This window comes from Suncus etruscus, chromosome 14 (genome assembly GCF_024139225.1).
Source record: "Suncus etruscus isolate mSunEtr1 chromosome 14, mSunEtr1.pri.cur, whole genome shotgun sequence".
In the NCBI taxonomy this organism is placed as follows: domain Eukaryota; kingdom Metazoa; phylum Chordata; class Mammalia; order Eulipotyphla; family Soricidae; genus Suncus; species Suncus etruscus.
In genome coordinates, this window is record NC_064861.1 from 29,251,402 (window position 1) to 29,266,854 (window position 15,453).

The 15,453-nt window shown below is 37.9% G+C and overlaps 1 protein-coding gene across 1 annotated transcript in view; it reads left to right on the forward strand.

The window, feature by feature from the left end:
- The window catches only part of TRPC7 (transient receptor potential cation channel subfamily C member 7), a 165,091-nt gene that overhangs the window by 58,383 nt on the left and 91,255 nt on the right, over positions 1-15,453 (forward strand). The window contains exon 3 of the mRNA XM_049787363.1: positions 13,268-13,450. Within this exon, the coding sequence (XP_049643320.1) occupies positions 13,268-13,450 (183 nt within the window). The remainder of the gene's footprint in view (positions 1-13,267; positions 13,451-15,453) is intronic.

The following is a 15,453-nucleotide window of genomic DNA, read 5'->3' on the forward strand; positions in this document are numbered from 1 at the left end:
ATGACAGAAACCTAATCACAGATGTTTAAATAAATAAAAAATATACTAAAAAAAAGTTCTAAGTCAATTATTTTGGGTTGAAAGTCAGAAAAAATAAAGTTGACATATTTTTCCTAAAAATAATATGCTGCAAATCTTCAAACTAATGTAAACTCTAGTTATTGATTATACAACCTGATGCATTTCAGCTGTGTTCACTCAATTGTAAATAAACCATATTTTCAGATAACAGCATGTTTGTCTACATAGAAAATTTCAAGGAACCTCTAAGACACCAGATAAATGACTTTATTTGGGACATTGAATATAAAGTCAATGCACAAACATCAATAATATTTGTGTATATCTAATAAAGTCATTTGAAAATTATACCAAATAGGTAAAAAGAAAAGAAGGTATGTCTTTGGGCCAGAGTGATAGTACAGTAGATAGGGTGCTTGCCTCAACCACTCCATATGGTCTCCTGAGCCTTCCCTCTTTAACCCCTGAGTGCAGAGCTAGGAGTAGGTTTTAAACAACACTGAATGTATCCCACCCCCCCAAAAAAATAGGTTTGTATTACAAAATGTACATATATAATCCATAGGCTCAAAACTATAAAACATTAATGAAATAACCCAAAGGAAACCCAAATAATAGAAAGATAAATTATATTCAAGGTCTGGTGAACTTAGCCCAATTTGTTTTCTCTCCTTCAAATGATCTATAGAAAACACAATTTCAATAAAAACTCAACAGAATTTCATATAGATACAAACATGTGTACTAAAAATGTTTATAAAAACAAAAGGAAAGAGGAAATTCAAAACAACTTGAAAAAACATGTGTGAATTTTAGGAATCAGTGCAGCACGGTGAGAGAGATGAAAACAAGATTTGGGTCAGATCAACCTGTTTCAATTTGGCTCTACCTCGGAGAAGCTATTTTGTCTGACACTACTCTGATTTAACAATTATTTTCTGAATTCATATCATGTTCCAGGAAATGATCATTCTAGGCTAATGATATATGTATGAATAAAAGAAAATCTTGCTCAGAAGCTTATATTCAATAGATCTGTAATAAATGTGATAAAATATATAGTTTATTTAATAAGTCTATGAGAAAAACACATGATGGGGAATAAAAGAGGTTTGTAATTTGTTTCACAGGTAGTCAAAGATTGTGTGAAAAAATTGAGTAGAGACTTCAAAGAATTCCCCAAATACTGAAGGAAATAGCATTCTAAGCAAAGGGAATAGTACAACGGTCTGCTCCATTTCAACTGCATCTGAATTCTAGGAAAGAAAGGTTACAGAAAGGGCAAGAACAGACTGAGAACAAGAGAAAACTATTTGGATATAAAATGAGGAAGATAATAGAGAAGCTAGATAACATACTTTGCTTCTAGGTCAGTATAAAGGTTTCACTTTTACCTTGAATGGATGAGTAACAAATGAAGGGATTGAGCAAGCAGTTCCATGACATTTTTTCTAAGCATTCTCCTAATGATGTAGAGAAAATACACCATAGAGGATAAGTCGATCAAGAACCTTAGGGGGGGTGTCTCAAATTAATCTGAGCAATGATGGCTTAGATGGGTATTTTCAGAATTTGGGGGGATGAGAGTGGGATACATCCTGCAGTGTAGTGGCAACTTCAATACAATTAGGAGGCACTTCTACTTGCTAGTTTATATACAGAAGGCAGAATTCAGGATGGGGAGTGATCATTTTTTCTGAAAAGAAAGCAGAAAGCCAAATAACTAGGAGATTCTTCGGTTTAAATGGAAGTGGAAATAATAGAGCCACTGAAAAAAGATCAGATTATGTATATATTTGGAAGATGGAACTGAAAATAATATAATCTGTATGTGATGTATGAGAGAAAGAGAGAAATAAAATAAAACTAGAATCAATAAAAATAAATTTATTGAATGAATCAAAAATAAAATGTTTATACTAAACAACTAAGAAAATAAAAGGGACTAAAGTGAACAAAACTAGATCCAAACCTAGATTTTTTTTAAATAAAAAATATGTTTGGTCTTTTGGCCACACCCAGAAGTTTTTAATCAAAGCTTGCTCCTGACTCTGCACCAAGAATCAATCCTAGCAAGTTCAAGGAACCATATGAAGTACCAATGATCAAATCCAGATCAGCCATGTACAAGGTAAGCACCTTATCCACTGTACTATTATTTCTCTGGTTCCCAGAATTGGTTTATTTAATCTGAAATTCCTTTCAGTCATCTAAGTGGATATACAAAACTGGCAATTCAATATAAGTCAAGTTCAAGAAAGACTAGGCTACAGAGATGGATTTTGTAGTTATTAGTGTAAACATATTAATGCATGATTTTATACTGTATATTCTAAAACAGTGTAAACTGACTAAAGGAAAATAAAAAGCTACTGAGCATATTTCCTGAGGGGGCATTCCAAGGAAATGAGAATTAAAAAACAATATAAAAAATAACCATGGGAGGGGCATAGAAGATTTAAAAGCCAAATAAAGTGTATATATCAAGAAGAAAAAAGTAAGGGGCCAGCATGGAGGTAAGGCGTTTGCCTTGCACGCAGAAGGACAGTGGTTTAAATCCCAGCATCCCATATGATCCCCCGTGCCTGCCAGGAGCGATTTCTGAGCATAGAGCCAGGAGTAACCCCTGAGTGCTGCCAGGTGTGACCCAAAAACAAACAAAAAAAAAAAAAAAGGGAAGGAGAAAGTGAGCAGCTATGTTACTATATTTCTTTTTCTTTTTCTTTTTCTTTTTTTTTTTTTTTTTTTTTTTTTGGTTTTTGGCCCACACCTGTTTGACACTCAGGGGTTACTCCTGGCTATGAGCTCAGAAATTGCTCCTGGCTTGGGGGGACGATTTGGGATGCCTGGGGATCGAACGCTAGCGCTTGCAAGGCAGACATCTTACCTCTAGCGCCAACTCTCAGGCACTGTTACTATATTTCTTAATAGGGCCCAAGATCCAACCATTGGGTTTTTGCAATATAAAATTCATGTGTGATTTTTTACAAGAAAAGTAAAGGTCAAGTTAGATAGCAAATAATAAAAGAATGGTAACTGGAAACAGTGAGAGTAGACAATTCTGTTCAAAAGAGCAGCTTTCTGCTATAAAATAGAACTGGAAATTTGAGTAATAATTGAATAAGGAAGTAAAAATATAAAAAATAAGCTGAGATCATCAACAATCTTGCATAAACAGGAAAGGGGAAATTGACAATACAGAGGACACAATGTAAAACCACAGGAGCTATATCCTTGAGTAGGTGGAAGCCTACACCAGTGTTAGAATTGGCCTTAGGTTGGGCCAGAGAGACAACACAGCAGTAGGGTGTTTGCCTAGCACAAGGCCAAACGGGACAGCCCAGGTTCAACTACTGGCTTCCCATATGGTCCCCTGAACCCGCCAGAGGCGATTTCTGAGTGCAGAGCCAGAAGTAACCCTTGGGCACTGCCAGCTATGGCCCCTAAACAAAACAAAACAAAACAAAATGGCCTAAACAATAACCAATTCTTTTTTTTAATATATTTTTTATTTAAGTAACATGATAATAGTTGGGTTACAGTCATAACCAGAACACCCACCCCTTTCCATCCCCTGCCTGTATTGAGACAGGTATTCTACTACAGTTATTTTTTTCTATATATTTTATTTAAACACCTTGATTACATACGTGATTGTGTTTGGGTTTCAGTCATGTAAAGAACACCACCCATCACCAGTGCAATGTTCCCATCACCAATGTCCCAAATCTCCCTCCTCCCCACCCGACCCCCACCTGTACTCTAGACAGGCTTTCCATTTCCCTTATACATTCTCATTATTAGGACAGTTCAAAATGTAGTTATTTCTCTAACTAAACTCATCACCCTTTCTTGTGAGCTTCCTGAAGTGAGCTGTAACTTCCAGCTCTTTTCTCTTTTGTGTCTGAAAATTATTACTGCAAGAATGTCTTTCATTTTTCTTAAAACCCATAGATGAGTGAGACCATTCTGCGTTTTTCTCTCTCTTTGACTTATTTCACTCATAGCATAATAATAATAATAATAATAATAATAATAGTAATAGCATAATAGATTCCGTGTACATCCATGTATAGGAAAATTTCATGACTTCATCTCTCCTGACAGCTGCATAATATTCCATTGTATATATGTACCACAGTTTCTATAGCCATTCATCTGTTGGAGGGCATCTTGGTTGTTTCCTGAGTCTTGCTATGGTAAATAGTGCTGCAATAAATATAGGTGTAAAGAAGGGGTTTTTGTATTGTATTTTTGTGTTCCTAGGGTATATTCCTAGGAGTGGTATAGCTGGATCATATGGGAGCTCGATTTCCAGTTTTTAGAGAAATCTCCATATCGCTTTCCATAAAGGTTGAACTAGATGGCATTCCTACCAGCAGTGGATAAGAGTTCCTTTCTCTCCACATCTCCGCCAACACTTTTTATGCTCATTCTTTGCGATGTGTGCCATTTTCTGGAGTGTGAGGTGATACCTCATAGTTGTTTTCATTTGCATCTCCCTGATGATTAGTGATGTGGAGCATTTTTTCATGTGCCTTTTGGCCATTTGTATTTCTTCTTTGAGTGTCTGTCCATTTCTTCTCCCCATTTTTTAATGGGATTAGATGTTTTTTTCTTGTAAAGTTCTGTCAGTGCCTTGTATATTTTGGAGATCAGCCCCTTATCTGATGGGTATTGGGTGAATAGTTTCTCCCACTAAGTGGGTGGATCATGTATCCTGGGCACTATTTTCTTTGAGGTGCAGAAGCTTCTTAGCTTAATATATTCCCATCTGTTAATCTCTGCTTTCACTTGCTTGGAGAGTGCAGTTTCCTCCTTGAAGATGCTTGTAGTCTCAATGTCCTGGAGTGTTTTGCCTATGTGTTGTTCTATATATCTTATGGCTTTGGTCTGATATCGAGGTCTTTAATTTATTTGGATTTTACCTTCATACATGATGTTAGCTGGGGGTCTAAGTTCAATTTTTTGTAAGTGGCTAGCCAGTTGTGCCAACACTACTTGTTGAAGAGGCTTTTTTTTTGCTCCATTTAGTATTTCTTGCTACTTTATCAAACATTAGGTGATTGTATGTCTGGGGAACATTTTCTGAGTATTCAAGCCTATTCCACTGATCTGAGTTCCTGTCCTTATTCCAATACCATGCTGTTTTGATAACTACTGCTTTGTAGTAAAGTTTAAAGTTTGGGAAAGTAATATCTCCCATATTCTTTTGCCCAATGATTGCTTTAGCTATTCTAGGGTGTTTATTGTTCCAAACTAATTTCCAAAGTGCCTGATCCACTTCTTTGAAGAATGTCATGGGTATCTTTAGAGGGATCACATTAAATCTGTATAATGCCTTGGGGAGTATTGCCATTTTGATGATGTTAATCCTGCCAATCCATGAGCAGGGTATGTGTTACCATTTCTGCGTGTCCTCTCTTATTTCTTGGAGAAGAGTTTTATAGTTTTCTTTGTATAGGTCTTTCACATTTTTAGTCAAGTTGATTCCAAGATATTTGAGTTTGTGTGGCACTATTATGAATGGGGTTGTTTTCTTAATGTCCACTTCTTTTTTATTACTATTGGTGTATAGAAAGGCCATTGATTTTTGTGTGTTAATTTTGTAGCCTGCCACCTTGCTATATGAGTCTATTCTTTCTAGAAGCTTTTTGGTAGAGTCTTTAGAGTTTTCTAAGTAGAGTATCATATCATCTGCAAACAGTGAGAGCTTGATTTCTTCCTTTCCTATCTGGATTCCCTTGATAGCTTTTTCTTGCCTAATCGCTATAGCGAGTACTTACAGTGTTATGTTGAATAGGAGTGGTGAGAGAGGACAGCCTTGTCTTGTGCCAGAATTTAGAGGGAAGGCTTTTAGATTTTCTCCATTGAGGATAATATTTGCCACTGGCTTGTGGTAGATAGCCTTAACTATATTGAGAAAAGTTCCTTCCATTCCCATCTTGCTGAGAGTTTTGATCAAGAATGGGTGTTGGACCTTATCAAATGCTTTCTCTGCATCTATTGATATGATCATGTGATTTTTATTTTTCTTGTTGTTGATGTTGTGTATTATGTTGATAGATTTACGGATGTTAAACCATCCTTGCATTGCTGGGATGAAACCTACTTGATCATAGTGGATGATCTTCTTAATGAGGCATTGAATCCTATTTGCCAGGATTTTGTTGAGGATCTTTGCATCTGTATTCATCAGCGATATTGGTCTGTAATTTTCTTTTTTCATAGCATCTCTGTCTGGTTTAGGTATCAAGATGATGTAGGCTTCATAAAAGCTATTTGGAAGTGTTTCCGTTTGTTCAATTTCATGAAAGAGTCTTGCCAGGATTGGTAGTAGTTCCTCTTGGAAAGTTTGAAAGAATTCATTAGTGAATCCATCTGGGCCTGGGCTTTTGTTTTTGGGCAAGACATTTGATTACTGTTTTAATTTCATCAATAGTGATGGGGGTGTTTAGATATGCTACATCCTCTTCCTTCAATCATGGAAGATTATAAGAGTCCAAGAATTTATTCATTTCTTCCATGTTCTCATTTTTAGTGGCATAGAGTTTCTCAAAGTAGTTTCTGATTACCCTTTAAATCTCTGCCATATCAGTAGTTATCTCTCATTTTTCATTCCTAATACGAGTTATCAAGTTTCTCTCTTTTTTGTTAGTTTTGCCAGTGGTTTATCAATCTTGTTTATTTTTTCAAAGAACCAACTTCTGCTTTCATTGATCTTTCAGATTGTTTTTTGGGTTTCCACTTTGTTAATTTCTGCTCTCAGCTTTGTTATTTCCTTCTGTCTTCCTATTTTTAGGTCCTTTTGTTGAGCACTTTCTAGTTCTATGAGCTGCGTCAATAAGCTACTCAGGTAAGCCCCTTCTTCCTTCCTGATGTGTGCTTGCATAGCTATAAATTTTCCTCACAGAACTGCTTTTGCTGTGTCCCATAAGTTCTGATAGTTTGTGTCTTTATTGTCATTTGTTTCCAGAAACCTTTTGATTTCCTCCTTGATTTCATCTCGGACCCACTGGTTATTCAGTATGAGGCTATTTAACTTCAGGTGTTATAGTTTTTCTTCTGTGCCCCTTTGAAATTCACAAATAATTTCAGAGCCTTGTGGTCAGTGAAGGTAGTCTGCAAAATTTCTATCCTCTTGATATTATGGAGGTATGTTTTATGTGCCAGCATGTAGTCTATCCTGGAGAATGACCCATGTACATTGGAGAAGAATGTGTATCCAGGTTTCTGGGGATGGAGTGTCATATATATATCCACTAGGCCTCTTTCTTTCATTTCTCTTTTCAGGTCTAGTATATTCTTGTTGGGTTTCAGTCTGGTTAACCTATCCAGTGTTGACAAAGCCATGTTAAAGTCCCCCACAATTATTGTGTTGTTATTGATATTATTTTTCAGATTTGTCAACAATTGTATTAAATATTTTGCTGGCCCCTCATTCAGTGCATATATGTTTAGGAGAGTTATTTCTTCCTGCTCTACATACCCCTTGATTAATATAAAATGTCCATCTTTGTCCCTTACAACCTTCCTGAGTATAAAGTTTGCATTATCTGATATTAGAAAAACTCCAGTTTTTCTATGGGTGTTGTTTGCTTGGATAATTTTTCTCCAGCCTTTTATTTTGAGTCTATGTTTGTTCTGACTATTCAGGTGCGTTTCTTGTAGGCAGCAGAAGGTTGGATTGAGTTTTTTGATCCATTTAGCCACTCTGTGTCTCTTAACTGGTGCATTTAGTCCATTGACGTTGAGAGAAAGAATTGTCCTGGGATTTAATGCCATCTTTATATCAAAACTTGATGTGTCTTTTGGTTAGTCTTGTCTTAAATTAGGTCTTTCAGTTTTTCTCTTAAGACTGGTTTTGTGTCTGTAAAGTTTCTGAGCTGTTTTTTGTCTGTGAAACCATGTATTCTTCCATCAAACTGGAAAGTGAGTTTTGCTGGGTACAGTATTCTAGGTGAAACATTCATTTCATTCAGTCTTGTCACAGTATCCCACCACTGCTTTCTGGCCTTGAGTGTTTCTGGTGACAAGTCTGCTGTAAATCTCAAGGATGCTCCCTTGAATGTAATTTCCCTTTTTGATCTTGCTGTTTTCAGAATTCTGTCTCAATCTGTGAGATTCGTCTTTGTGAGTAGGATGTGTCTTGGGGTGGTTTTTCTGGGGTCTCTTTTGGTTGGTACTCTTCGAGCATGCAGGATTTGATCACATATATTTTTAGCTCTGGAAGTTTCTCTTTAATGATGTTCTTGACCATTGATTCTTCCTGGAAATTTTCTTCCTGGGTCTCTGGGACTCCAATGATTCTTAAGTTGTTTCTGTTGAGCTTATCATAGACTTCTATTTTCATCTGTTCCCATTCTTTGACTAATTTTTCCATTGTCTGTTCATTTGCTTTAAGTTTTTTTTTCCAATCTCTCCGCTGTATGGAATTGTTATGTATCTCATCTTCCACAGCACCAAGTCTATTCTCAGCTTCTCATACTCTGTCCCAGAGCTTATCCATTTTGTCATTCACTTCGTTTACTGAGTTTTCCAGGCCTGTTAGTTGACATTTTATTTTAGTTTGAAGTTTTGTGATTTCTGTCTTCATATTTTCTTGGTTCTTATTAGTGTTCTGTTCAACTCGATCCATGGTTTCTTTGAGTTTGTTGAGCATCTTCCATATTGCTAGTCTAAAGTCCTTATCTGAGAGGTTGATTAGTTGGTTGGTCATTATCTGGTCATCAGAATTATCATCTTCATTCTCTAAGTCTGATGCTGGCCTGCGTTATTTCCCCATTGTCACACTTATATTGTGGGTTTTTCTACGTGTTGTGGTGGTATTCATTGGCTAAATGATACAGGCAGCCACAGTCCTCTGGCTCCGCCCTTTCTGGATGGGTCGACTTGCCTCCAAGGGAGGGGAGTCCTCCCTGGATGAAGCCTCACACAGGATCAAATCTTAGGCCTGAGCACGCAGCTGAGAAGACAGTCCGGAGAGAAATGCTGGGCTTCAGTGATCCAGCACAGTTCTTAGTGTAATTTTTTTCTTCTTGTTGCGATGGTGTTTTTTTTCTTAGAAAGAGCGCATGGCCACGTAGCGAAGCGGAGTTAAGTGCTCTTCTGGAGCCTCTTTTTGGCCCACTCCCAAGAGGTTCACGCATGAGGACAGTAGAGAGATACACATGCAGCACTCACAATTTTTCACAGTCGGGCCCCACTGGGCAGGCGTAGTTTCCCAATAACCAATTCTTACCCACAGTGAGAGAGGAGAGAAGCCATGAGCACAGATCTGTAATAATAGAATGTGAGATTTTGTGTGCATGTGGAGTTCCTCTGCTGATGACTTTTGTTTTACTATCGAATAGAAAATAAGAATGAAGATGGGATGAGGAGCATGTTTTTTAAAATGTTAGGAAAGGAGAAAGTATAAAATTTTTATTCAAGAGAGAGAATGGATAATGTGATAATTTGCCAGATGCCATATACAATTCTCTGTTCTCTGGCCTCTTTTTTTGTGCACAGGCAAGAGATCTTAATGTAGGATTAGACTCAACTGTGGTCAAATTCCTACCAGTGAGGAACATAAACAAAAGACGTTTCAGGAGAGTGGGACTGGAGTAATAGCACAGCAGTAATTTGTTTGCCTTGCACACAGCTGACCCAGGACGAGTGTGGATTCAATCCCCAGCATCCTATTTAGTCCCTCCAGCCAGGAATGATTTCTGAGCACAGAGCCAGAAGTAATCCTTTAGACCACTGGGTGTGATCCAAAAACAAAACAACAACAACAACAACAAAAAAAAAAAGCTTCAGGAGAAATGAAGGTACTAGCAATATAGATAGCATGATATATAGCTCTACAAGAAGAGCTAAAATAAGATGGCCCATGAAAAGATGCTGTTTTCAATGGCTTATACATATGGTAAAATCAAAGGGCAACAGGAGTTGTCTTCCAAAGTGAGTGAGCTAGGCATAGAGGAGGGGATGGTCTGAGAAAATTCAAGTTGAGGGTCATGGAAAAGCTGCAGTCTTGGCAAAAGCTAAGAGAACAAGTGGCTGAGGACAATAAAGTCACTGGAAAACATGGTGTCAAGGAAATAAGAAGACAGGAATATGGAAGGTAATTTTCTTAGACATTAAAATCTCCCTCAAGTAGAACAAAAGCAACAATGTTATGAGTGTGACAGTGAAAGAGAAAAAAAGATGCTCAAGAGAAGTGAGAGACTACCCAGAAATGAGTAAATTAGTAATATAAAGGAAATTCAACTCAGCCTATTAGCTTCTCTTTAGGAACCAGTTTCATTGTATGTAAATTGAGGTGTTGATTATCTTCTACCATAAGGTTAAAAGAATTGAGTGTGATAAAGCAGGATGAATATCTGGTACCTACTGAAACTGGCAGACTTTGTGTGCAAGAATATTACATTTTTATTATTTTTAAGGTTTTTTTTAAAGTCTTGGGTATATGTCTCATCTAATTGCAAATAAAGTTGAGAAATATGACTTGGAAGGTTCACTGGGCCCAGCTTGATCCAGTGGAACATAATCATCAGATTTACACAGAGATGTTCACCTTGGGCTTTGAGTAAGATTGGGTATAGACATGACTTTCTCATATATATCTCCTGTGTCCATCAGCTCTCCTCCCTTCTGGCAAGTCCAGATTCTTTCTAACCTTCCAAGGTCTTTTTGCCTTCCAGTCTGTGGGCCTAATGCACAAGGAAAAAGGCGATTACCTGATTTGACTTCCCTAATGTGTCTTCTTTTTTTATGATAAGGCAAGCTAAGAGTGTCCATAAAAGTAATGAGATGATACTTTATCTTCTGAACTCTATGAAATCTGGAAATATATAGTGACTCTTTGAAAATATAATCTGACATAGTTCCAGTTTAGGGACCTCAGACCAAAGGTAGATTAGGTTAAGTCTTTTTTCATTCCTTTCTGAATCCATTCACACATTCTTCTAGGCAAAAGAGTCCACCAAATGAGGAGATCTTATCTGGCTAATGATGCAATATCATAATTAAACAATAAGCTATAATAATCTTTTCTCAAAAAAGAAACAATAAAATCACTGGGGTGGACATCAGAGACTCAAGGAACTTGAGTTTCAGTAGCACAGCTTCCAGTATTAAATTGCTCCATATGAGCTGAACTTCTTTAAACACTATTAAGTTCTGTATGAATTGAGCCTCCCGCCTGTCTCTTGATAACTATGGAGAGAATTTTAGCTCTGAGTAAACTGTTCTTAGCATTGTACTTACAGTACATTGTACCGAAGTTGGTCCCCAACTTTTTCCTTATCACCCTACCCAGACACCACATTTGCTTTATCCGTTGTTAATTTTTCATCTTCATACATATAATCAATAATAAAAATATGAGTGACTTGTGATAAGAAGGATAAAAGGATGGAAGGGCACAGAGCATATCTCTGCATGTTATCAACCCAGTTCTTCATGAAGTGCCCAAACCAAAAGCACTCCAAAGAGCTTCCCAGAATTTTCCTCCATAGCAATCTGCCTGAGCTGAACAAGCACTATTCTAATTAGAATTTCTAAAGCTCCCTTCTTCTACCTAGATTAAATATAAAAAAGAAGGGCTGGGGACCAGAGTGATAGCACAGCGGTAGGGCACTTGCCTTGCACACAGCGACCTGGGTTCAATTCCCAGCATCCCAAGCCTGCCAGGGGTAACCCCTGAACGCCATTGCCAGATCCACATCTGAAAAAAAAAAGGGGGGGTTGACAAAGAGAGAGAGAGAAAAGGGCAGTCGTGCTTAGCTAAAAATACATTTTCTTGACACTTTTTCTAGCAAACATTTACTTGCTTCCTTCTGTACCATAAAGGGATATTTGATGAAGTAGCCCAAAAGGAGACAATGAATCACTAATGCAGAAAAATACAGAAAAATAGTGCAGTTTGGTAGACTTCCATCTATTTGCAGAGAGATTTGAGTTCTGGAAAAGCAAAACTGTTCTATTTCCCAACTACCATTTGCCAGTCTCAGGCTCTTGGCAATGATTTACACTGAAAGTGATATAACACTCCATAATATATTTATTTCAAATGGGAAACCAATAAGGAAACCTCTGGGGTAAATACATAAGGGGAGTAGCAATGACATGAACATTCTTTTATCTGACATTTTGAATCATTAGAACAGTATTTGGAGGAAAGAGTTGCATGTCACTAGTCTATCAAGTTGGACTCTTAGAGATAATTTAAAAGATAATTTAAGTATGAGGGGAAGAAAAGCAAAAACTCCAGAGGTAACACATTTTTTAAAAGTATAAATAAGGTCAAGGTCTGAAAATGTTTATTCAATGGATGAACAATTTAAAGAGTCATGATTTTCCAAACCAAAGGGCCTATGTTTTAATAAAAAAGAATTGTGTTATATTTAGATAACATTAGATTTTTTAATTCATCGTTTAAAAGCAGATTTCCTGACACATAAAAAGAAAAAACACTTGTGCTCACTTTTTCCCGATGTTTATCTATCATTCATAGCTTTCCAGTAAATTTCCTGTGTAGAGCAGTTACAATTTTAAAAAGGTAGCAAATTAGGGAAGTGTAATTTCCACCAGCCTTAAAAATTTATTTCCTAACTACTTCTCCCTCAGAATTGGATGAAAGAAGTTCTGCTTTTAAAGAGCCCTGAGGGTACAGTACCAGTAAGATTTTTGCTTTCATGCATGCAGCCAACATGGATTTGAATTCCTAGCACCACATATGAGCATCATCTGGGTAAACCCTGAGCATAGAACCAGCAGTAAGCCCTGAACCCAGCTGAGTGTGACCCAAAATTAAAAGAGAGGAAGAAAGAAAGGAAGCAAGGAGGGAGGGAGGAAAGGAGAGAAGAATGGAGGAAAGGAGGGATAAGGGAAGGAAGGAGGGAGGGAGGGAAGAAGGGAGGGAGGGTGTGAGACTGAACCCTGATAGGATTTAACAGGCATCCAAATCACTTAGAACAAGCTTGAAAGATTTCTGGGTCTCCTCCCCAGTACTTGTAACTCAGGCTAGAACTGGAATTTTATTTGTAATTATCCTAAGGGGCTCTGCTGCATGGAACACCCTGATAAATCCTGGCTGAGGTCACTATGGACCCAGCATATTCTTCTGTCCCAGTGTACCCCATAAGCTCAACCTGGTGAACAATTGTAGAACACAGTGCCTCGCTGGGCAAGCCAATCATGGGGTGGAAGTAAGGAGACCTCAATAAGACACACCACCGATTTCTCTTTATTCTGTTAGAACGATTACAGGAAATTATCTATGCAGTGCAAGGACTTCGTGGTGGGAGTGCTGGACCTGTGCCGAGACACAGAAGAAGTGGAAGCAATTTTAAATGGTGATGTGAACTTCCAAGTCTGGTCAGAACACCACCGTCCAAGCCTGAGCCGAATCAAACTCGCCATTAAATACGAAGTCAAAAAGGTAAGCTTCCCCCTTCTTATTTGTGATGATTCCACTAAGCTGGGCTACAAGCTGAGCTGAACTCTTGCAGATTTTTTGTCTGTGCAAGTGAAGGGTAATGATGACAGCCCCATCACCAGATTTCTTTATAGACAAAAACTGCCAGCTTCCCAGAGCTCCTCAAAGACAATTGGGCACTCCTTCTACTTAGCACACTAGGAGACAGACAGAGGAAGATGTGTGAGAGAGAGATATGGGAGACAGGGGTTAGGGAAGAAAGAAAGACAGACTCCAATCAATAAGCATTCAGTTTGGAGAAATGTTCAGCCTTCAAACCATTGACAGAAGCAATGTCACAATGAATGCTTCCAGAAGTTAGGAGGCCAAAGGTCAGTTTGATAGTATGGTAGAAAGAGTGCATGATTTGCACACAGTTGACCCAGATTGGATCCCCATAACCCCCAAGCACTGCAACTAGTAATTCCTGAGTACTGGTGGGTGTGTCCCAGAAGCAAACACAAGTTAGGAAGCCAATTCCCAAGTTTTTGTAAAAATTATATTACCCATATCTTTCAAGAGTATTTCGTAAGCACAGAGGACTTGTGTAGAAAAAGCTTTAGTGTTTTTGTGGCATCCATAGTTTAGGGACACTTGCAGGAATTGTAGTCCTCGGATGTAAGTCCTTGAGACCAAGCATGAGGAGATTTTCATAAGAGTAATCTGGTATCTCCTCCTTAGTGACAAATTGTTTTTAATGGGCACTGGTACCAATAGGTTTCAGTCAAAGAGTAGCTGGAGAAATTGAAGTCCTAAGGAGTAAAAACTCAATTATGTTCCCATTTTGAAAATGTTTTGGATTCTTTAGAATCTGTTCTTATACATCTTGATGAAAATTGTAACACTCCAGAATTCCATTTGTATAAGTAGCAATGTGCTTTCCACATAAGCAGAGCTTCCAATTAGTCTTCAAGGATTTTTGCTTGTTTCCAGCAATTTTATTGGGCCAAAACTGAATTATATTTTCAATGCTCCTAACTGTATATTTCCTCCCTTACTTGATTATTTTAAGTTATGTGGGGTGAACCTTTTTTCAACAAACCCTGGGTACCCCAAATTCACCTAGAGAGAGCTTCCAATTTAACTTTTTTGTTGTTGTTTTTTGGGTCACACCCAGCAGTGCTCAGGGGTTACTTCTGGCTCTAAGCTCAGAAATCACCCCGGCAGGCTCAGGGGACCATATGGGATCCTGGGATTCGAACCAATGCCCTTCTGCATGCAAGGCAAATGCCTTACCGCTGTGCTATATCTCCGGCCCCGCAATTTGATTTTTTAATCCCCCCTACCTTTTGCTTTTGACAATAATCAAAACCTATGAGGAAAATAACTCTTTTTTCCCCAATATTCTGAATTTCAAATAGCAAACTGATAAGGCATGGGAAAGGTGGCCTTAATTCTATGTTCACAAGCTGATTTGTTGGGTAGGGAGGAGCCAGGCTTAATTTTATGTTTGATATTTACCTACTTCATGGAAATGCATTTTGTTAGTCCCTCCCAAGAGCTCATGACAGCTTATCAATTCCTTCCTGAAGCTTTGGAGATCTCCACGATCTTCAGGTTCAAATTAGTCTGTTAAAGAGACTGTCTGACAGTGGTAAAGACAAACTTGGATTTACTGAATCAAAAGCATTTTCTTACTTCCTTAAGTCAGGGTAGCTTCCTGTCTTCCTGCACAGGAGACAAAGTAAAAATGTCTTCAAAAGCCCAAATAGGAGACAGTTGGCCCATTTACAATTATAGTTTTAAGTATTCATGAGCAATTCTACTGCCCTATGAAAGACAACTCCCAATTCACAACTTTTCTGATATATAAATTCAAATTGCCTAGCAAAATTGTCCTAGAGGGTGGATCATTCAGCTAGTCCAGAAGTCTGATCACTAACCCAGAGCCACATGTTCCCTCTTAGTTGCCAATATTGCCAACAATCAGGTACAAAATGGCCTTTGTATCTACAAATGAGAGGTAA